We start from the raw sequence: 21,992 nt of genomic DNA, 5'->3' as shown, positions 1-21,992 counted from the left end.
ATAACATCTGCTACTGCTGAGAAGGGTTTGGCTCCATCCTCTTTCTAACTTCCTTTCAACAACTTACAGGTTGCTGTACGATCGTCCCTTAGCCTCCTTGTTGCCAGGCTAAACAAACTCATTTTCCTCAGCACCACCTCACGGGTTGCTTGCTCTCTGTCCCTCACTATCTTGTAGCCCTCCATTGGATACCTGTTGTTCAGCCAACATGAATAGAAATTGCTGAGGTGTATGGACCTACCTTTCAGAAAGTCCAGCCATCCTGCTCCAGTAATTCTTAACTGTTGTGAATTATACTTTGACTTCACTATGCCCTTGTGAATCCCACAAAAGCTTCTGAACAGGCAGCACAGTACGAGCTGGAGCAGACTACCTCGAAAGTATCATTCAGACGTTCTGTCCATTCCATGGTGGTTCAACACCCTTGAGGTTATGGAGCTTCTAGGTATTTGCTTTTTCTAACTCCCACTTTGTTTATGAACATTATTATTATTATTAACTCTATTGGGTAGAGTACCTGAATATGAAAAGCCAGGCTTGGGGTGGTCAGTGAAGAAGGGGGTTAAGACCTTCCTTTTGGTCTGTCGTGGTCAGGTAAACATATGGACATGAGCCCCAACAGAGCTGCTCTGTCCATAGCTCCCGCAAAGGGGAGGAGAGGGGCGAGAAGGATGCAGGGCCACAGCTCAGCCTCAGTCCACGCTCATCTGAGAAGGACTGCGTTCCTCCAGAGACCTGCCTGCCCTCATGCAGGGGAGGACATCATTCACAGGGCAGATTGTCTGGAGGACCACCCAGCTCTTAGCCACCCCCAGTGCACAGGAACCTCACAGCAAGACTTCCGGTCCAGTCACTGCTTGAACTCACTTTGCCACAACAGTGTTTATGTGGGTCCGCACAAGTCCCAAGTATTGATCAATCTGTGCCTGCAAAGAGCACAAGGGGACAAAGTCAGTCGGCAGTCAACCAGGCAGAACCACCCATGCACCCAGCCGACACAGCTCTCGTCACCCTGCCGCTGGACTTACCTGGTACTTGTCATATACAACAGGTAGAGTAAACATAGACACCACAGCTGGGGAGAAAAAGAGCACACTGTTATATTCCTGCTCATCCGATTCCTCTAGAGAGGAGACCTACTTCAAATAGTGACAAACACATATCATGCCACTTGGTCAGCTGATCCACCAGGGATCTCTGTATTAACATCAAATGTAGCTCAGGCCTCCCAAATATGGCATTTCCCATTCCTCTGGATCTAGTAGCTGCAACCCCATAAAAAATAAATTGATTCTAGCAGGAGGGACAATGGAATGGGAGTAATAAATACTAACTGGAAAGGGAAATAAAAGTTAACGGTTTAGCTGTGCGGAAGGCACACTAAGAATTGGCTGTTTTGTCTAAGTAGAAATCGCCAGGGAGTTAAAGTTAAAAATAGATTTTAACAGAAATGATCGTTTTTACCCATTATCAGAAGAGTCAGGCCATTGAAGAGGGCTCCCACGTAAGTCAGCAGCCACATTAGTACTGCAAACTAAATCAAAGATGGATCATTACATCATTTCCAATGTCAGCATAAGAAGAAAGGAGTTCACTTCACTAGCTAATGTAATGGCACATTAGCCTTTTTAATGTGTAAAGGGACTTGTTAAGTAAGGTACATTAGGAACTAAGGACTTCTTTTCTTCCCTGATTTTTAAAGAGTTACAGTCACCTGCAGATAGGAAAATTAAATATTCTGCAAGCTTTTCAGCCATATGAAAAGCAAAAAGTAATCACTGGTACTTTTTTTCTGGAAGCATGACCCCATTTACCCTTCTACAGTTCACTGCTTCTCATCCTCCTTGCTGAGCTTTCACATATATCCACGGCTCAATTGCATATATTTAGGAATCTGCATCGAATACGGAATAGGAAGGTTTCAGCATCCAATTTTGATGAAGGCAGGGGTCACCAGGTCACCCCACACAGATTAATCACACCCACTGTGATAAGCCCAGAGACTGATAATTCCTCAGGGCTGGGAGACGGATACATTTTCAAAATACCTTTAAATTTAGGAACCTGAGCCACGTGGTGTCTCTTAATGATCTTTGCACTGAAGAACACCTGCTTTGGTGTAAGGCTGAAAATAAATAACCATCACAGAAGGAAGGGAAAGAGGACTTTCCTCCATACCAGGAAACACCAGCGTTAAAAGGAGTCCAGATTAACAGAGGGAGAAAGGACAACACACCATTTTGTGGCAAGGCCACAGAAAGCGTAACTCAGAGGTGCTTCAAGTGGAGCTAAGCTGGTCCTGAAACTTTCAAAACTCCTGCATTATGGATCACTAAATTCAAGTGCAGATTGCCAAATCGCTAATCTATGGAAAGCAAACAGTTTAAACATCAAAAAAGAAAGCAACTTTTATACTTTCTAGGTGCATACAGTTAGCTTTTATGAGGACACTGTCCACAAGGAAGCCAGTACTTTGAAATCTAAATTAGCTCCTCTAAAGAAGGTTTGAAAATGTATAAAGCAATCCTACTTTTAAGGAATCCACGAGGTCCTGAACGAGAAAGAGTCTCCTCAGCTCTTTGACTGTGCTGTTGACATATAGCTGGAGGCAGTCTGTGTATTTCTGAATCTGGTCCTGTGAAAGATTCATTTCCATCTCCAGGTAGGCTCTGCCAAAAACACAGGTTCAGTTACAAACCCGGGCAGGTTCACCTGCTGTTCACGCTTGTGCCTTTCTCTCTGTCACTCCCTCCTCCCCAGATCCCATTTTTTCGCAGCTGAAGCAACGCGTTCCTCCAAGTGCAGGCACAGAGCCACCAGCACATGCTACCACTGCCTCGCACCAACCCATCTTCCTAGGCGATCACGGGCTGAGCTGGGCCAGTTTGCCTCATCCCCATGCAGACTCCCATCTTGTTGGGATCTCTCTCTTTACTCCACATAAAAGGGGTGAATAACCAGGGGATTTTCCCCACAACCTTCCTTGCAACACTGCTAGCACAGAATGGGACATCGCCTCCAGCTGGCAACCTCTGAAGGAACTAATGTTGTTTTCTGGCCACATGTTGCCTCCAGCAGTGACCCTGGACTAAGGCCTAAGGCCTTTCACTCCTCCATCTCTCTGTGCACCATGCACTGCCTTCTGGGCATGGGGCCCGTGTTGTGAGTCAGATCACAGACATGATCGTAAAGAAGAAAGAACAGCAGCCCAACAGGACCTTTTTTCAAGACTGTGTTTGCAAACCAGAGCAGTTCCCTGACCTGGTTCACAAACTCATTGGCACAGCAGAGGAGAAAGGATCGCTGTTCTCCCGGAGCGAGCTGCCAGGAGCCTGCAGGGGATGAGGAGAGCTACCATCACCTAAGATGATATATTGTCACATCACAACCTAGCAGCGCTGGAGAAAAGATATAAGTAAGTTCCCTCCGTGCTCAATGGAGTGTGCCCAGAAACAATACTCCTCCTACTTGCAGAGATACTGTATTATCATTAGCTCTAATGAAACTCCTTTCCTCTGTTTACTCATAATTTTCTGGATCTTTTGACTTTCACACAAAAATTTCCCAGGTATTAAAGGACGATTGCTTTTGTGGTTTTTTTCCCCAGAATCTGAGCCAATGCGACCTTAGGGCTCTTGAGACACTAGACAATAGAAAATAACGTTTTCCCTTGTTTTGAGTAAAAAATGAATTGTATCTGGTATAAAAACACAGCTAGAGAAACCTGAATTGTCACTGCGAATGAATCCTTTGCAAGAGGAACGGCAGCTGGCCACACCTGCAAAGCACTCACTTGAAAGGATGTCCCTCGTCTGTCTTCTGCACGGCCTGTAGGACTGACTTGTAGATTCTGAAGCTGATGGTGGCTGAGAGACCGGCCAGGGCCAGGTAGGCCACGACACTGACGACGCTGAACTGGGTCAGGGAGAAGAGCAGCAGCAGGAGGCTCCCGAACACTATTCCTGTCTGCTTGATGTCACGCCAGTACAACAGATCGATAGCTGGGGAGAGAAGACCAAGACGTTAAACATGGGAGTGGGAGCGGTGTTAAGGCTGGCCTTTAGAAGAAAGCAAGGGGAGGAGCGGTATTCCCTCTCACACTAGCCTAAACAGGATTTTACTTCACCGAGAGCGAAGTGACTTGAGAGATACACTGAGAAAACCAAGACTGATGACCGGTGTGAAATCGTTTTCCATGCGTATTATGTCTCACCACCCCCCTCTGCACTGTTTGAGAAGATGGATGAATATACCCCAGACGCAGCATGGTGGGTCTCCTGCAATAGCAAGGCAACCGAGCACTGGGCTTTGCCTTCTTTCTAGGGTTACATGGACGTTTTCACCCTAACTTGCATTTATTTACTCTCCAACTAGGAAAAGTTCCTGCTTTACATTAAAATTTTGGATTTATTTTTGTCACAAATCCAAATCTCCAAATATTTTTTAGTTCCAGATCAAAACATTTTCAAGTTTTGGTTGTTGACACCTGAGAAAGTTTGGGGTTAGCCACAACAAGCCAGTATCCCACTGAAAATTTTGATGATATAATTGTGTTATTTTCAAATTTTTGAGAGAAAAAAAGGCTCTTGCTTTTTTTACTGCTTAGTGGTTAGGTAGGTTGGAAACCATTTTACAGATGGGACCTTAAAATACAAAAGAAGCCCTTTTGCTAACTCTTACTTTGAAATCTGACCATTTCAGAAATATTTTTAAAAAATCTTTCTGCATCTTAGATAACTTCCCCAGTGTAGATACATGAGAGATGTTAAGTAGAACAAGGCAAATGCTGAAAAGCATTTTCAGCAAATACGTTTATGCATTTGTAAACAAGTTTATTTTGACAGGGCTTTTCACCCGGTTGGTATACTTTTTCCTGACTACTCTAGCACACAATCTTACTGACAGGAGAAGTTGTCATAAAAGCAAAATTTTAAGAAATGCTTGCTGAATATCCAGTCCACAAAGGTGACTTTAGTTTATTTACATCTGTAACCTATTTCTGAAAGGACTCTTCCTCCAGCCAGGAATCACGCTTATGACAATCTAAACAAAACAGCTCTAATTTCACACTGTTCACTGAACAAGTCACCATGAACAGCTTGAACAAAACACCAGCCAAACGTTTTTCATAGCTGCCGCTTGTCAAATCATTCTGAACAAAGAGCAATTCAGAAAAATTGCAATCTGTCCAAAGAAAATTCACAAATACAAAAACAAACAAAATTAATCCAATGTAGTAGCTCTTATCATCTAATCTCCCAAGAAGTGTGAGTCACCACAGCATGTTTGTCTTGAGTCAATGAGCTATTACTCATTACTATTACATGTATTAGCATTACTTTTCAAAGCGGTGCACTTGGGTGCAAAAAATGCTATTGTATTACTGAGTTCTAGTCCCTTTGTGCAACACTCACATACTATTATATTATCCATCAATATGCAAAATATAATCACCCTGTCATATTTCTAAGCGTAAGCATTCAGCATGGGATCATGAGCACACCTAAACAGATGTATGGACTACATCCAAGCCATGGAATAAGGGAGCTCGGTGGCACATGCTGCGGTCCTAGGTGGTGAAAATGCAAATCAGAAACCAGGCCAGAGTGTGTTTCTAGCTATATGCCCAGTTTTCCTTCCTGCAGAAACCAAAAAGCATGGATTGGGGAATGCTGTTACGACATAGCCAGAGCATGCCTCTGCTTTGGGGGGGTTAGTAGCAGACCCAACTGTTCTCTGATGCATACAGCCAGTGTTCAACAGATTGCTTACAGTGTTGCAGGGTTGGAGTGCGGGATTCACAAACTGTCTGCACAAAGTGGCATCCAGAGCACAAGTGAATGGTTCTTACCATTTGCCCTACTCTTTTTTCAGCGAATGCACTGAAAATTCTGCAACCTATTTCTTTTCATCAGGGTGCATTTGAGCAAATGATATTATTCAAAGCCTGGCCATTTTTTATACTTAAAAAGTTCTCTATCTGAGAACACAACTGGAAATTCATGCAAATCTCACTTTTTGGAGATACTTATATATCACGTCTCACAATACATTCACAATAAACGCAACGAGCACAGATGAGCTAGCTCAGAATGCTGCACATAGACCGTATCTGCTGACGAAAGAAAAAGACCAAGCAGCAAGGGAAAACATTAGGAGGTAGGCAATAGACAAGCAGCAAGATGAGAGCTGAGCCAAAAATAAGAAAGCCCACTTCAGTGGAGTTCCCTGAGTTTATACCAACTGAAGATAAGACCCAAAGTGAGCAAATAAGCCCTCTCTCTTTCTTTCTAGGATCTTCTGCCTCCTATTTCCGTAGGCTGGAAATGGGCTGTATTCTCACACCGATTTGCCGGAGTGCATGTTTTCATTCTCCTCAGTAAGAAGGATGCTGAGTGGCTCAACACAGACCTTGACTGGGTACTCGTATGTTCTGCAAGCTGCACCTTTCTGCCATGAAGTTACTGGAATATTTACTAAGCCGTATCAGTTAAAGAAAGGCTCGCCACAAATCAGAGCAAGATGGACAGAGACCAAATGACACAGTTCTGGGGATCTGGGCAGGCGTGAGAGAGGAGACAGCTGGTTCCCTTTGCCAGCCAAGTGAGACCTGGGAGAGAGGTATCCTGTGGCTTTGAGCCTTGACGCAAACATTCCCGTGCTCATGGAAAAATTACGTGCCAAATACTGGTTGGAAAACCTCATCACAGACAACACAGAGGAGGGAGGTACGGGCTTAAAGATTTTTTATGTATATGCCCTCCCACCAGCTGCAGTGGGTCTGTGAGGATATTCGGAGGCAGGAGCCAAGTCCACCTCCTCCCTCGCAGGGGTGCAGAGCTGCCGTAGTGCTGCACTGTCCAGCAGTTCGGGCAGGACTCGCTACTCCTGCTGCCATTCCTCCTCTGCCTTCAGGACAAGGTGATGAGCCCAACCGCCTTGCAAAAGGCAGTGCAGAAGGGATGTGAACCTGATGGATCTGTGGGAAGGGGAAGAAGAGTGAAGGAGAGAGGGTAAAGGAAGCAAACTGGGATGAAAGCTGAGTGCCTCAAGGCAAGCCATTTGGCCCCTGCAGCATCTCCCTGATCCAGAGCCTGGAGCTAGGAAAAGGTGGAGTGTGGTGGGGTCTAGCTACAGTCCTGCCCTGGAGCAAGCAATTTTTGTGCCAACAGGCCTCAGAGATCTGAGCTGTATCATTTCCTCTGGAATTTAAACACTGCTTAAAACACCTGTGCGTCAGAGCTATGCTTGTTTCTTCAGTTACAATACCAGTCACTTCAAAGGCTTTTTACTTTATGTTTGTCCTCTGTTTCCTTAAATAAACACAATCTCCCTTTAAGGTGAGCAGAGGGTACAGAAGCCAGCGTGATCCCCTCTGGGGTCAACCTTGAACACCTGAGGACTGCCCAGCAGCGGGGCTGAGCGCAGCTCAGGGCCACGCACCCACTTCTACGCAGTCTCCAATCTGCTCATCTCCCACCCAGTGTCACCCACTGGGTGTCGGAGCTCAGTGGAAAGAGCACAAGGAGCAGGAGCTGGAGCAGGGACTGCGCCAGCTGGTCCTGGATGCCCCATCTGAGAGCAGAAACCCACCTCTAACCACAGGGAGAAGCTTTTCCCCATGGCTACGACTCCAGTGCAGAGGGCAAGGGGAAGCAAGAAGGGGTATGGATGCACTAACCAGCACCAGGACTGCTCACACCAAGCCACGCTGCAGTGGAGACCTCAGATTACCTCATTAACACAGCTGAGAATTATAGGAGTCTCATGGGCAGCAACCTGGCCACAGATGTAGCAGGTAGCCCTGGCTGGGATCCTTTGCCTTTCTCCTCTGGCTACCATCTCCTCCTCCAATTGCTTTCACCAGAGCGAAGTACCTGCCACATCAGTGCTTGGCATTATACACAGATACCAGGGGCAGAGCAATGAAGAATTTTGTCCCTCATCAGGTGAACCAAGTACCACCTGCATCAACCTGCTCTGCATCCCCTTTTTTTTTTTTACCCTGAAGGGAAACAAAAATGAAAGATGAGGCTACCGGCCATTTTCATACAATTGTTTTGAGTTCAGTCCAGTTCTGTACTCATATAAACCTGATTCAGACAGCAAACAACTCCCTCAGACACTTGCTGGCCCTATGAGTTTACTGCCCTCCAACAGGTTACAAAATACAGATGGTGGCTTTTGTCTTTGGCGAAGAACAGCTGCCCATAAATGCCCATGCCCCTTCCTCTATCCACCACGGAGCTGATCACCCAGGCTCAAACTGGCATGTTCAGCGTGCGGGGACATGTTAACTACGAGCACAGCAGGGCCTGGAGCTGTGCTGGAGCTGCTCATCTTTGCATATACCCTGCAGAGCCACTTGCCAGCGCACACTGGCCCCACACTGGGACAGGCTTCGAGTTTGACTCTAATGTGGGTAACAAAGTTCCCCAGATAAATTAGACAGAAGGAGGGGGAATCCTTCCCAGGATAAATTAACAACAAAGTAATTAGATTCCCTGGCCAATCCTCAGTGACAAATTCCCCTATAGGGAAAGAATAAAAGCCCTGGTGTAGGTGAGGGTCCAGCAAGCCCCGAGTGTGTTGCAGATGGGGTGTGTGTGTTGTGTGCATGTGTGTGTGTGTGTGTGTGTGTGTGACTGCCCAGCCCCAACTACAATGGCATGATTCTCAAAAACACACACTGAATATGCATGAAGCAAGAGGCTGGTGCCATGTGAGGCTATTGATATGTGACGTGCATGCAATCTGACAGCAGGTCAATCTGACCGGCTAGGCGGGATATATTTTAAACAGACAAAACGACAAGCTTTAGAGCACCTCAGGTTTGCAGCTGGGATTTGCAAGCAAGTTTTAGGGTGACAGGCACTGAAAGTGGACTCAGTTTCACTGGGATTTGGGTACCTTAATTCTCTTTTGAAAATCACAACTCTAAAATCCTGGCCACGGCCATTAACATGCACAAGCTGTTCAGTTGTAGCTTTCCATGATCTCCTTTTAACCTTCTGCAAGGAGGGTGTCATAGTCTTTCATTTGGTCGCTTTGCATTTCATTCTGGTACAATGCACCAGAGCCCTGGTTTGTTTGTGGAGGTATAAAAGGACTCCAGTTTTTGCCAGAACAACCTCAGACTCAAAACTGTTTATATTTATTAAGGGGGACCTGCCAGCGATCGCTAAGACAGCAATGCTGCAGACTGGAAGCAGCAGACTGGAACTCTTTCTTTGAAGAGTTATTCTAGACAGAAACATCTGATGAGCTATTTACTTGAAAGCATCGCCTGTCCATAATTTTTTAACCAGACTGCATAACTTGTAACATGTTGCTGAAGTAGCCTTGAATTTGTAAGAAAAAGCTTTCAGGGGTGCCAGTTACTGTCTCAGCTACAATTTACAGTAACATCTCATCTTATTAAACTAATCTAAGTTCTCCATTCTGTGCCAAGTCCTAGACTAACGATCCACAGAGGTAAGCCCTCCTATACAGCCGCTAATACAAGCACACATCCATTGATATGAGTAGAAGATAAATATTAGTGCTTGTGGCACAAGTTAAGAGTAATCACTAAAAAAATAAGTTAGAGCAGCAGCAAGCAATGTTTGTGCCAGCAAGGAACAACTCTTGAGTACAACGCCTGAAAGGTCTCCCAGCTCGTGTCACGGCTTTCAGCCAAAAATGGATATTTGGCATCACAAAAGCCAGAAGACAGACCTGGGGCCTGGGGTGAGCAGTGCTGGATGCAAGGGGTGAAAGGCTTGGGACAGTCAAGGTGGATTAAGGAGTAACGCTCCTGAATCAATAGCCCTCGGGGCCCCGGTGGAAACCTGAGAACTGGGCTCCTGCAGTTTATGGGGTCTCCAGAAGCATCACGATGTGGAGCAGTGGCAGCCCAAGTCTTCTGGGCTCTGTCCCACCCGGGGAGGGGATCCCAGATGGAGAATCGGGAATCCGAACTGACTTACAGCTAAAATGTCCTCCCACCTTCAGACTCCTGCATGATTATTCTTTGGAAAAAAAACTGTTTTAAGATAAAGGGGAATCTTTCAATTCCCTGTCTGAAAGTGAACATTTTAAGATGAAAATCAATGAAGATCAACTGTGCACAGATTGGACAACTTTACATCTTCCATAGTTTCTCCCATCCTTCCCCTGAAAATCGCTATTCTTTCTTCTCCTTTTGCCTTTGCAAAGTTTTTCCTCTACTGCACACAACTGTCTGAGAAATAAATATGCAGGAGGGCAGCATTTACCACAGGATTCAGAACAAAAAGTGTGTGCAAAAACCTTGTGACCAGCTTTCAAATGTGACCCACGGGCCTTGAGGATCAACTAAAAGGCTACACTCTCTACAGCATACTGGCAACACCCTGATCGAACTGCCCTCCCCACAACACAGGTTCCCCTAGGACTCCCTAGGAGATAAAAATCAATAGGTTTGTTCAGCTTCATTCCCTATGTAATAGTATTGCTAATGAGAAATGAGAAAACAGCCTTTAATTCTATATACAAACCCCATGATTCATTTCTCAGGCCTCCTGGCAGTGAACAACTCAGGAAACCTAACTCAGGAAACTAACAAAGGCAGTTTTGTTAGTTTATAGCATTTGTCACAACAAATATTTGACAGAAATATTACTACTAGAGATGAGTCTCTGAACAGCAGTAAATACCATTCACACTCAAGGAAATTTCAGTTTAGGGTTTGATGAAGCTCGCGAAAGCCTCTAACTCCACTTCTTACCAAAGCTGGACACCTCAGGGCTACAGCAAAGCACATAATCAAACAGACCGAGATGCACCTCTTAGCTTTCTCATCATATATTGATAAAAAAGGTGGAAGTATACCATGAAAGCAACATACCTTCATACATGTATGTCTTTGTCAAGGTGGGGATAGATACATACACAAATGCATGTGTGTTACCAGGATCAGAGAAGAGAGACGAAAGCATGTTGCCCATGAAGTCAGTGGTATTTCTCCCACCAACTTCAACGAACCCATCCTTTTGCCTACTGCATTACGAGGCCCAGGTACAGATCCTCCACATCTACCTGAGCACAAGGATAAGGTAATGAGCTTGCCACATCACACGGGGAAATTAAAATGCAGTTTTAGTGATGTGCAGGTATTGCATTGCCAGCAAATCCTTCCCATAGGAAGCTTTTGCCCCAGGCTGCAGGGCCAGGCTTTCTCTCTTCTCTCCAGTGGAGGATCCAACATGGTTGTTGCTCCCCTGCCCTCAACAGATCTGACTCAAAAGTAATACAGACAGATACAACTTGTAATGAGCAGTCTGGTGCTTTCAGGAGACTGCTCCAATGAACAGCAGAGCTGAGACAGAATATCTGCGCTGTTTTAGGAGAAATCCCTCCTTATTCTTCACCTCCAGCCCTGTGGAGGTTCTCCGTATTTCATCCTCTTGTACACACACTGTCCATGATCAACCTGTCCTCAGTCCAGCTTTATAACTTTACCATCCCTCTGCCCCAAGACTCAACCCTTTGCTCACCAAACTTTGGTGAAAGGTGACCCAGAGCAGGGATAGGACCAGGGACTTTGGACAAGCCAGATGGCTTAAAAATGTCTTTCAGAGCAACAGTTTTCAGTGCCTGGCTTAGTCTTTGAGCTCAGTAACTTGTGTTACCAAGACAATAGAAAGACAAACCCTCACATCAATGAGCATCACCTCTTACACAGGTGTTCCAGAGAGGCAGGGTTTCACACAGGGTAAGACTGCAGCTCTGGACACCACACACAGTATGTTGATACAAAGCACATGGAGAAAGTCTTGCTTTGGGATGCCCTCTAGATCATACCCTTCTCCTGTCTCCAAGATCCCCAAGATCCTTATTCCTATCAATGGTCCCCATATTGCTCATTAAAAAAAAAAAAAAAAAGATTGCCTTAGGTGAGGCACGAGAGCAGGCTTAGGTAGACAGAAGAATGTACGAGAGGGCTGACAATAAAAATCAGCCCTGCAACTGCTCCGCACACAAGTCTATTGTGGGTTTGGTTTTCTTTTCACATGAAAGAGGCTGTAAGACCTTTTTTTTAAAAAAAACCTGCAGACTTTCAAAATTAATGGCTCAGGTCCACTTCAGTTGCGAGAATTCAATACGACATGGGAAGAACATCCCTTTTAATGCCAAAGCAGTTCCACCAAACACCGAGTTAAACTTCCCAGCAACCTGATGAAAGCAAAAGGAGCCCTCCAGCGTTGCTTTCAGCTGTAGGCCCATCATCACCCTCTTGCAAGAGTTTAAATTACTCATCAGGTAACATCTCAAAACAATCTTACTTCAGAGGAATTTCCTCCTTGTTCTAGCAATGAAAGAATACTGTACATCTATTTGTAAAAGAAAAAAAAAAGATTTACTTTCAGATATGACGGAGCAGGTGTACAGAGCACATTTTAGCAGAGCTATCAAAATCTCACTGATTTTTTGATACCACCTAGGCCAGGGTGTTTTTCGGGATGGTTGGTAGTAAAACAATGCAAGAGAGTTTGTCCCTAACTTTGAGCTCTTGATCTTGCATCCTATTGCCATCCATGGGGATGTGCTTGATTGAATCATCTGGCATTTTGAGAAACATCTCAGTGATAATAGGAAAGCATCACTGAGAGCCCTGGAGGTACTGAAGGGCACCTAGAAACGTGCGCTCTGAATGACGAGTGTCTTTGTTTGCACTGTCTTTCATCAGTGTAGTCTAAGTTATTGGCTCCAGTATTAATTTATTTATTAAATAAAAATCAATCATTCTAGAACAAAGAAGATATTAATCCTATAGATATTTTAAAAATATCATTCGAGTTACCTCCTAGTTTATGATTAATGTGACTGGAAATTATTAGGAAAAAAAAGCCCAGCAAGTTTGAGCTCTGAATTTAGCCTAACATGGGATAATCCAAGGGAAATTTGGCTTCATTTTCCCCACTGAGGAGATGACTAAGGGAGCCATCTGAAGACTGGTTTAAATTGGGTGTTTTGGAAGGCATCATCTTCTTCCTCCTTTCGGGACATTGCCTATGCAAATGGAGAGGTTTCTGCTCAGACACATCCATGTTGTCACTGCCAAAATCCAGCCCTTTAGGCGAGAGCTCCAGGAGATGCTGTGCAGCAGCCCTGCAGGAAGGCGCCTATTGGCGCCCACCACTACATCTTTTGCCATACAAATTTTGCTAATGCGCACAAACCTATTCCACACAAAGCTGTTTTGCTGAAGGCGATATTTCTCATGTGAACTGCCACCTTTCTCCAGGTTTGGGATCAGGACAGAGCCATCTCTCCTCTTCTAGTAACACAATGATAACCACAGTAGCACGAAGCTGAGATAGAAGAATGAATGTGCTGGCATCAGAGTGCCACTCTAGCTACAGTGCCAATTCTCCATAAGTTTAAGTGTAGTTTTGTGGAAACATTTGCTAAAGTAGTTACATCAGATAATGACTTTGTTCCAAGATTTTAGGTCTGCCTTAAGTCCAACACAAGATCCAACTCCTGGAACAGATCCTTAGCTGTTGCAGCCAGAGAGAGCTCATTTGAAGCTAGACAGTTTGATCTCAGCTCAGTGCATAACATTTTCAGCGCTGAAGGTACCGACTGACTGAAATTATACTTTCATGCTAACAGCTACAATTAGATGGACTTACGAATCGTCAATAAGACTACACATTAGAAAGACACATCCACGTTTTTGCCATTGAACATCTCCATTAGTCTTAAAGTGGGGAACACTGCCATGAGGGAATCAATGCTATAGCTTCTCAGCACCCTTTAGAAACCAGTTGATACATTAATCAAGCTAGGAAGCTGGATCTGTGAAAACAGCTGCCACCAAAACCACTATACAATAACACTTTTCCAGTGGAGTTATGCAAGCTAGACAGATTCGATGAAATCTGCAGTCCTTTTCCACATTAAATTGTAATTATAGTGTGGATAATATTTGGGGTCATTTCTTTGAACAATTCACAGGCCCCAGATTTTCTTTCTTAAGAACTCTCATAGGAGGGTGAAGTTGCAGGAAGGACTGCATCATTCATGGCTGCCCAGGAGCTGGTGTGCAGAAGCAGCAGAAGAGTGAAACGGCCCTGGAGACCAGTAAGCTGATGTTAAGTAGCGGCAGTGAGCTGGGGGGGGGGGGCAACCAGTTACTGTCCAGCAAGCCACACTGTGGCAAGTCCTGCAAGCTGGGCTGAGTGCCCGTGGACAGCACGGAGACCCAATCCGGCCACCGAGCCTGAGGGTGCACCGCATCCTGCAGCTCCCTCCAGGGAGACCAGTCATGCTGCTGGTGCCGGCTGTATGTTATTATACAGAGGCCCACCTCAATCAGCAGGCCCCATCGGATGCGTTCCTCTGCACTGTCATGCATAAAGCATGGCTCTGTCCCAGCCTACTTCAATGCATCATGTCCACTGCGACAGCTGACTTGAGCATGGAGGTTGCTTGCAATTCCCCAAAGCCTCCTATGATAATATTTTGAATGGAGCATATGCCCAGCAGGGGAGAATTACTCCCCTGCTCTCCCTGAGGGGTGATATCATGATTTATCATTGACCTAATCATGCTGTTCTTGCAGGATGGGTAGGCAAAACACACACAGCAGTGTTTTTAAATGATCTATAACAGCATAGACTGCTTCACTGCGAAGAAAGTAATGCTACGCAGGTTTAGTTGGGCAAAGCCAAAGCTCCACCCAGTGTCCCTGCACCTTGTCAGGATCCCTGCCAGTTTTACACCAATTATAAATACTACAAGGGCAAACCAGAGATGTAGTTAGTTGCAGGCTTGACTATTTATGCATTAAAAGTAATGTTAACCTCAACACTGTATTTTCACTATTTCAACTCCTTTCAGTATTTGCTGAGGTCTATATCTACATTTGTTACATTCACAGCCATATTAAAAGTTTCTAGAAAGGAATCAATGATTCTACTGCTAATTAATAAAGCTGGCAAAATTATACAGTTTCAGGTTTTCACGAAGCTGATGTTCTGGGTTGACACAGAGACTGCATGAATAATAGATATTAAAAAAATCAATGAAAACCAGTCTTTAGTCCTCTGAATTTTAAATTCCTTCCTATTTTATCTAGAATTGATCAAAGAAATTTCCAGGCAGAAATAATATTCTGTGACTGTTCTGTGTTTTCTGCAGGATCGTTTTGAAAGCATAAAGCACCACCCAAGAAAAAGAAAAGGATATGCAAATGATGTGGAAGTGAGGTAAGTGATTTATTCCAGCTGCGTCGATTTTTTCTGGGTTTTTTTTGTTTTCAGATTAGCATGGGGCATATTGTGTCATTCAATTTTCAGCAAATCTACCTCTTGGTTTCAAAAAGCAGACCACAGAAGGAGAGGAAGCTTACTATTATTATTAATTATTAATTAAGCAATAGCAGCATGCCCTTTGTTGTCCCCTTGTTTTTACGTTTATGAATAAATATAGCCTTTTTTTCCTGATAAAAATGGAAAAGCCTTAGTCTGTCTCTAAATACAGGCAGGCTCAACCACCTGACTCAGCAAATTCACGTTTTTCACAAGAATCAGCAGAACATTCAGCCTCTTCCGTCACCAGGAAAACAAACAAACAAACAAACAAAACCCCACCTAACATGGAAATTCATGCGCAAAGCTAGGACGACAAGACGCCCTGAACTTTGCGCGTCGCTCTCCCGCTCCTGCACGACGCTGCACAAACCCCCGGCCCCTGCTCGCGGCGGGCGAAGCCCCGCGCCGCGGGCGCCTGGCCTTTACCAGGCGCCCCTGTTTGCTTCCCAGCGACTCATCTTGGAGACAAAACCCCTCAGCCCCTGAACGCAACTAGGTGCCCAACTCGGCTCGCCAAAAATCCCAAGCTCCCTGCGGACGACCGCGTCTGGCCGAAGGCTCTCTGCTTTGCCTCCCACCGCCCTCCTCTCCCCCCAAAAATCACGCTGGGAAGGTCTCCTGGCTGCTGTCGTGCTTAGGAGCGGTTAGGAGGCTCTCTGCCCGAAAGCGCCCTGGCCCCGTGAGTGAGATGCTGCTCCGCTCCCTCTCTCCCAGGGATGCTACCCTGAGCATCCGCATCACGTACTGCCTAGTCAGAGTAAACACGCATCTTAAAATCAAGGCGCCCCACCAAGCTAAGCCCGCCTGGAGCAGACGTCGGGCTCGGCCGCTAGCTTTTTTTGCCCCCTGCAATCTGCCCCGCCGAAACAAAGGCGGGATGCTTGCTGGATAAGCGTGAAGCCGCCTAAAAATGGCTGCAAAGCGGTCCGAGGCGGCCGGGAAGGGGGCCAGCCCCACCCCGCGCCCACACGCACCCGCGCAAAATGCGCCCTTGCGCGCAAAGCAGCCGCGACCGCTCCTGCGCCCCCCCCCCCCCCCCCGGCTGCGCGGCAGCGCACCGAGTCACCGCGGCGTTTTGATGCCGACCGGCTCGCTCGGAAGAGCAGCAGAGGCTTTTTTTTTTTTCCCCAAAACAATAAAATAAAATAAAATAGAATACAGGCGGCTGTGCAGCAAAGGGCGCAGCGGGCGGCGATGCCCCGGCAGCCTCCGTTGCCATCGCGTTTCTCGCCGGAGCTGCGTTTTCTTTGTGTCGGCGCCGGGCTAAGCCCTCGCCCTGGGTGTGTCCGTGGGCTGGATGCGCCGCGGCGCCCGGCACCGTCGCCTCCAGCCCTCGGGAGCCCCGGCCGGCGCAAATCCGCAATCGCTCGGCTTTGCTAAAGCCCGAAAGGGATGAAATCATGCCAGCGGCAGAGCAACAGGGACGGTCAGGGAGGAGGGGAGGCATCGCTGCCTGCAAGGGTGGATGCTTTGGAAATGAGCTGTAAGGTGAGAAGCAGGGTCCTGTCATCCGGGATGCTTTTAGGCGGAAACAGCTGGAGAAACACATTCAGAGGAGCGAAACAAGGGCTTCTGTCTTAAATTACCCCAAAGAAAAGCTTCACGGGGAGGGGGGAGAAAACAGCATGCAAAAGGCCCACAGGTGAACAACGCGCGAACGGCTGGATCCTGCCTTTGCCTCCTCTCCCATGCAAGTCCTGCCGGGCATGCAACACCAGAACAGAGAGAATACCCTGACATTTCCAGCTGCTCCAGAGACAGTCCATCTTGGTGGAGTCGGCACTGGCTTGCATCTCGGCGGCGGGGATGGTGGTGGTGGTTGGGGGGGGGGTGGTGGGCGAGGAGCTGCCGGTCGCTGGCTGGGAGGCAGGGGGTTAGCGGCCGGGCATCGCGGCCGTCTCGCCGCTCTGCTGCGGGCTGCGGCTGCGAGCGGCGCGGGCGGCGGGCGGCGGGCGGCGGCGGCGGCGGCGGCGGCGGCGGGGGGGTGGGAGGGCAGAGCGCACGCTCTGCGGTCTCCACTGCAGCAAATCAGCACGGCGATGTGCCGGCCCCAGGGAGCGGGGGCTCCTCGGGAGGAAAAGGACAAAAAAAAAAAAAAAAGGAGGATGCGGCGCCCGTCCTGGCCGGAGCCTCCCGAAACCACCGGCGATGGTTAAAAGGCAACGCGGCGGCGAGGAAATAAAGACAAATTGGGTGTGGGTGCCGTTGCCGGGGGGGGGGGGGGAGGAGAAGAGCGCTGTTTCTGCCTCGTTGTGACTATTCCTGTTCCAGAAATTTCTTCAGAGTTGTGATGAAATCTGGAGTTTTCTCCGTTTTTCACGAGGGACAGATTTTCCCCCTCCCCTCAACACTCTGGCTTTGATGCCTCCCTCTCCCCTGCCCGGCTGGGGAGCAGCCAGGAGAAAAGCAAGGGCAAGAGCTGGTCTTGCCTGCCTTGCTCTTCTCTTCAAAGCTCTCCCAGAGACAGGCACAAGGGAAGCGCGGAGTACCCACCCCGCCGGGAAATCACTGCTCTCCTGCCCCCGGCCCCATCGGCGCGACACCCGCAAAGCCCTGCCGCGCTGGGGTGCCGGGCAGAGCGAGCAGGACCCTCCTTCGGGCACGGGGTTATGAACGCTACCACCTCTCACTGCCTCCAAATGCTGGACAGAGGAGGACCTGCAGTACGAGAGTGCTGCTGTATGGGACAAATGGTGAAAAAGCGTGCACTCTCCCTAATAATTGTGGAGCCCGCTGGTGTAATGACAGCTGAATTGTTACACCAGCTCTGACCCTCACTTCCTTCAAGTTAGACATGTTCTCTGCCTCAATCTCCCTATCAAGAAACACTAGAAGTATCCCCCAGAGATATCATAACTAAGCAATGTCTACAGGGTACTTACTTGACAAGTACTGGGAAAGAAGATGCCTCAAATTCGTGCAACCCTATTGCCTTTTTAGTTTTGGGGGTTTTTATCAATCACAAAGAAACTCCCAGAAAAGTCATCCATTTCGCCGAAGAGTGACCTGAGATACAGCATATCAAACCTGGCCAAGTCACTGTCAGCCCAGCGACTGCAACTGGGGAGATCTCCGCACTGAGGCTGTATTTAGTCTCTTAGAGCATGTTATCATGGTAAATATTTTTGCTTTTGCTACCTTATACTGAGTTCAGTGTTATTTTATGGAAGCAGACACCGGCACAAACACAAGCAGTTAAATACACATCAGCATGGGGAACTGAGTTTGAACCTCTTATGCTTTTTGCCTCCAAAACCAAAGGTATTTAATGCCTGAGCTAACCGAGATCTCCTCCACCTGGCAGTAGTAGGTCACTTATCCTTCCCTCAGGTAACTCATCTCATGGAAGAAAGCCAGAACTTAAGGAGCACTTTACCACAGTCAGATCTTAACCTTTACCTAGGAAACTCTGCCAGGATTACTAAGACCAAAAGCCATTACTCATGTTTCAAAACCGTTTTTGAAATCCCTCAAAAGACTTGCTCTAGGCTTAGATCCACCATCTGCAGCACTAACAGGGAAATAATTAACTAATTGGTGCATAACTGGCTTCAATTGTCATTGCATATATAGTAAGATTAAACAATCTGCAAACAATGTTATGAGTCTTGATGATTTCATATGCTTCCTGGCTTGATTAAAAAAGGAAGAAGAGAACTGGCAGGGAATGGTTTCTTAAAGTGGACTGAGTGGTTTAGATACTTTGCAAAAGCAGAAAATATCTCTGTTGTTGCTTTTTGCCCTGCCTGCTGACTATAGCTCTGTGGTAGGGTTCCCAGCACCGATCCATAAAAATGAGAAATTTTACAAGCACTGTATATAAAGCAGAGCCTTCACACATAGGAAGCTGCTAAATCCTGGAGTTCCTGAAAAGAACCAAGAGATACCTCAAAATTAGCGCATCAGTGAAACTCACGGCTGTTGTGCATAGACCACCAGCAACACAGCAGTGCCAAGACACAAAATCTCTGCTCAGTCTCACTGTAATCCATATTTCTCAGGCAGGTATGAAAGACTTCCCTTGGACAGAAGAGTAGTCCATGTACACTTCATACCCCCTTTGTGTATGAACCATGGTGATAACTTCTCCTTTCCATCACTGCTGCCTGGGATTTTCTTAGCCCCAAACTTCAGGTCTCCACCTACTTTCCCAGGCTATCAAAACAATCCCTATCATCATTTTTCCTGCTTAAATTCACACTTTATTTTGAAAAAGTGTCTCTTCAGATCTGGCCCATATAATTGGATTCTCTCACACCACTTCAGAGCCATTTTAATTCAGGAGAACTAGAACCCATGGTTCTGTTGCTGATAATGAGAACAATACATTCATGTCAGAACTAGAACAGAACTGGAACTAGGAGATGAACCTACTTATAAAGTGAGAATGGGATAAGAACATCTTCCAGCATGCAGTGACTTATCCAATGGAGCTTCCCAGTGCTGAACCATGCAATGGACACAGGTAGGACCTGGCTTTAAGCTGCACATATGTCTACTTAGAATTGCACAAGAAGTTTAACCAAATCCCTACCAGCAACACAAGGATCCAAAACTAAAATGGTAATTGATACGAAACGCTTTTCTATAACTAGAATTTAAATTATGTGTTTAGGAAGAAGTGGACCAGAATAAGGACTCAGCAGTTGGCTGTCAACTGACTGACGGTGGGAAGTATTTCTTTGCTGTAGAGCTAAACCAGAATCGCCAACTTTATGTTTAGTGAGCAGAGAGGAAGATACGCATAGCACTGCTTGGATCCCAAAAGGGTGAGATGTGCACAGGTCAGAGCCCTTGGCATCAACAGCAGGATACTGCAGTGTTGGAGGAGAATTTTTCTGTGATCGTGAGCAGAAGCAGGATTAAGAGCAATAAGTGGGATTTTCTTCCCTTTAGAGCACTGTCCATGGCAAACCTCCTTCTGCCACAGGATGTTACTGAAATGATTACAGATTTTGAGATGTTTTAGCAAGCTCACCCAAAGTTGACTGTTGATGGCACAGCCGCATGCCAAGCGGGCTCATCAGGATGTGCCCGTTACACAGTTCTGCTGGAGGTGAGGTAATGACACGTGTATGTGGGAAGTATGGGGTAAGAAGTCACTAAATAAAGTTAACTGGCTGCCTTTAGTTCATGCCGACTGCCCATCGAGGGAAACTGCCGGAGGAGTAATAAATGTGAGTAGGGTATTGCAGACTGCCCTGTAGCTTTCCCTCGCTCCAGTGCCAGACAGGGATTTCCAGACGAGGTGCGACCACTGCTCGGTGAAGTCCACCAGCAGCTGTACTGCAGGGCTGGGCTGCCAGCATCGGGCTAGCTGCAGGGAAACACGGCAAGTGCTGAGGCAGGAACAGCTCTCTGACCATCCCTTGCTTCTCTCTGGAGAACCTCCCCCTTCCACTGTGGCCCAGCTGATGAACTCTGGATGAGGTCAGAGCAACATTAAGCAACATTAAGGCTTTTTAGGTAAATGTACTTGAATCCACCTGACAGTCCGGAAGAGCTCAGAAGCATCCGCTGCATCCTATCACAGGAAGGATCGTGCACTGCTGTAAACTGCAGTCATTTAACAGGCCTGCTGAAGGGCAGGGGTGGAAACCAGCATTGGTTTCAAAGACTATTTATTGTTAAGAAGTTCAGAGATGGAGCTAAAATCATCTCCAGTTCTGCTCCAAGTGCAGCGACTTTGAAGACCCTTCCGAATGATTATTTTTTTCAGAACGTAGCTCTGCATCACTCCACGTCAATGCTTTGTGGGACAGATTGAGGAGAGTGCCAGATCTGCAGCTCGGTGCTGCAAGATCCTGACATTTAGCACTTTATGCAAACAACAACATTAAGGACAATCACTGGGTTTTGTTCCTAGCTAAATTGTTCTTGGCATTAGCAACAAAAATAGAGAGACTGCTATTTTAAAAGTTGCATTAATATGTCTCGAAGCTCTGAAGAGCGATGGGTAATTTTTGCCGGAGTGCTGCAACCCAAGGGCAGCCAGCAACTACATTTTAGTGAAGAGGCTGTCAATAACTGAGCGATGGGCCAGAGTAGGCTCTGCTCTAGTCCCTTCCTGCTCTCTTCTGCTGACTCTTGCACCGCACGTTTTCTGGGCTGCAGATCTGCTCAGAGGCAGCTCAGCTGAAACAGCCATGAGCTAGACCAGCCCGAGAGACACCATAGGCCATTTCAGGTCCGTCACTGTCCAGGGTCTAGGTGGTACGTAGACAGCTCTGTCCTTGCTATCTCTTGCCCTGTGCCTTTGGCACTTTCTCTTAGGAGATGTTACATGGTGAATTACTTTTTTCCCTAGGCCTTTAGCCTATAAAAGGACTCAATAAACAATAAAAAGTATTGAGTATTTATTGAGTAAAAATATTTTACTCAATAAACAGTAAAAAGACAATGTGATCTTAAACTGGTGCAAAAAAGTTTGGATCCAATACTCAAAAGAAAAGAAATCCCATGTCCCAGCATGTCACATAATGTTCCAGTTTCCTTGCAATTTCTTTTAGAAGTCTTGAAATGCCTGGATTTATGAGGGTTTTTTTAAAATCATCAGTCAAAATATTTGGGTTGTTCACAGGGACAAGAACTGTGTTTTGAGATATGCTGCTAAACTTCTGCTCAGCTGCCTCTGTTTCACTTTCTGCTCAG

At 46.5% G+C, this 21,992-nt stretch overlaps 1 protein-coding gene across 1 annotated transcript in view; it reads right to left on the bottom strand.

Moving 5' to 3' along the window:
* RTN1 (reticulon 1) overlaps positions 1–21,992 on the bottom strand; it is a 121,474-nt gene that overhangs the window by 1,396 nt on the left and 98,086 nt on the right. Inside the window, exons 4-8 of the mRNA XM_068947392.1 lie at positions 3,794–4,001; positions 2,531–2,669; positions 1,465–1,534; positions 1,029–1,075; positions 868–926 (exon numbers count right to left, since the gene is read on the bottom strand). Of these exons, the coding sequence (XP_068803493.1) occupies positions 868–926; positions 1,029–1,075; positions 1,465–1,534; positions 2,531–2,669; positions 3,794–4,001 (523 nt within the window). The remainder of the gene's footprint in view (positions 1–867; positions 927–1,028; positions 1,076–1,464; positions 1,535–2,530; positions 2,670–3,793; positions 4,002–21,992) is intronic.

Source organism: Struthio camelus, chromosome 5 (genome assembly GCF_040807025.1).
Source record: "Struthio camelus isolate bStrCam1 chromosome 5, bStrCam1.hap1, whole genome shotgun sequence".
In the NCBI taxonomy this organism is placed as follows: Eukaryota; Metazoa; Chordata; class Aves; order Struthioniformes; family Struthionidae; genus Struthio; species Struthio camelus.
Note: the sequence above shows the minus strand (reverse complement) of the source record. Positions and strands in the feature narration are given on the sequence as shown.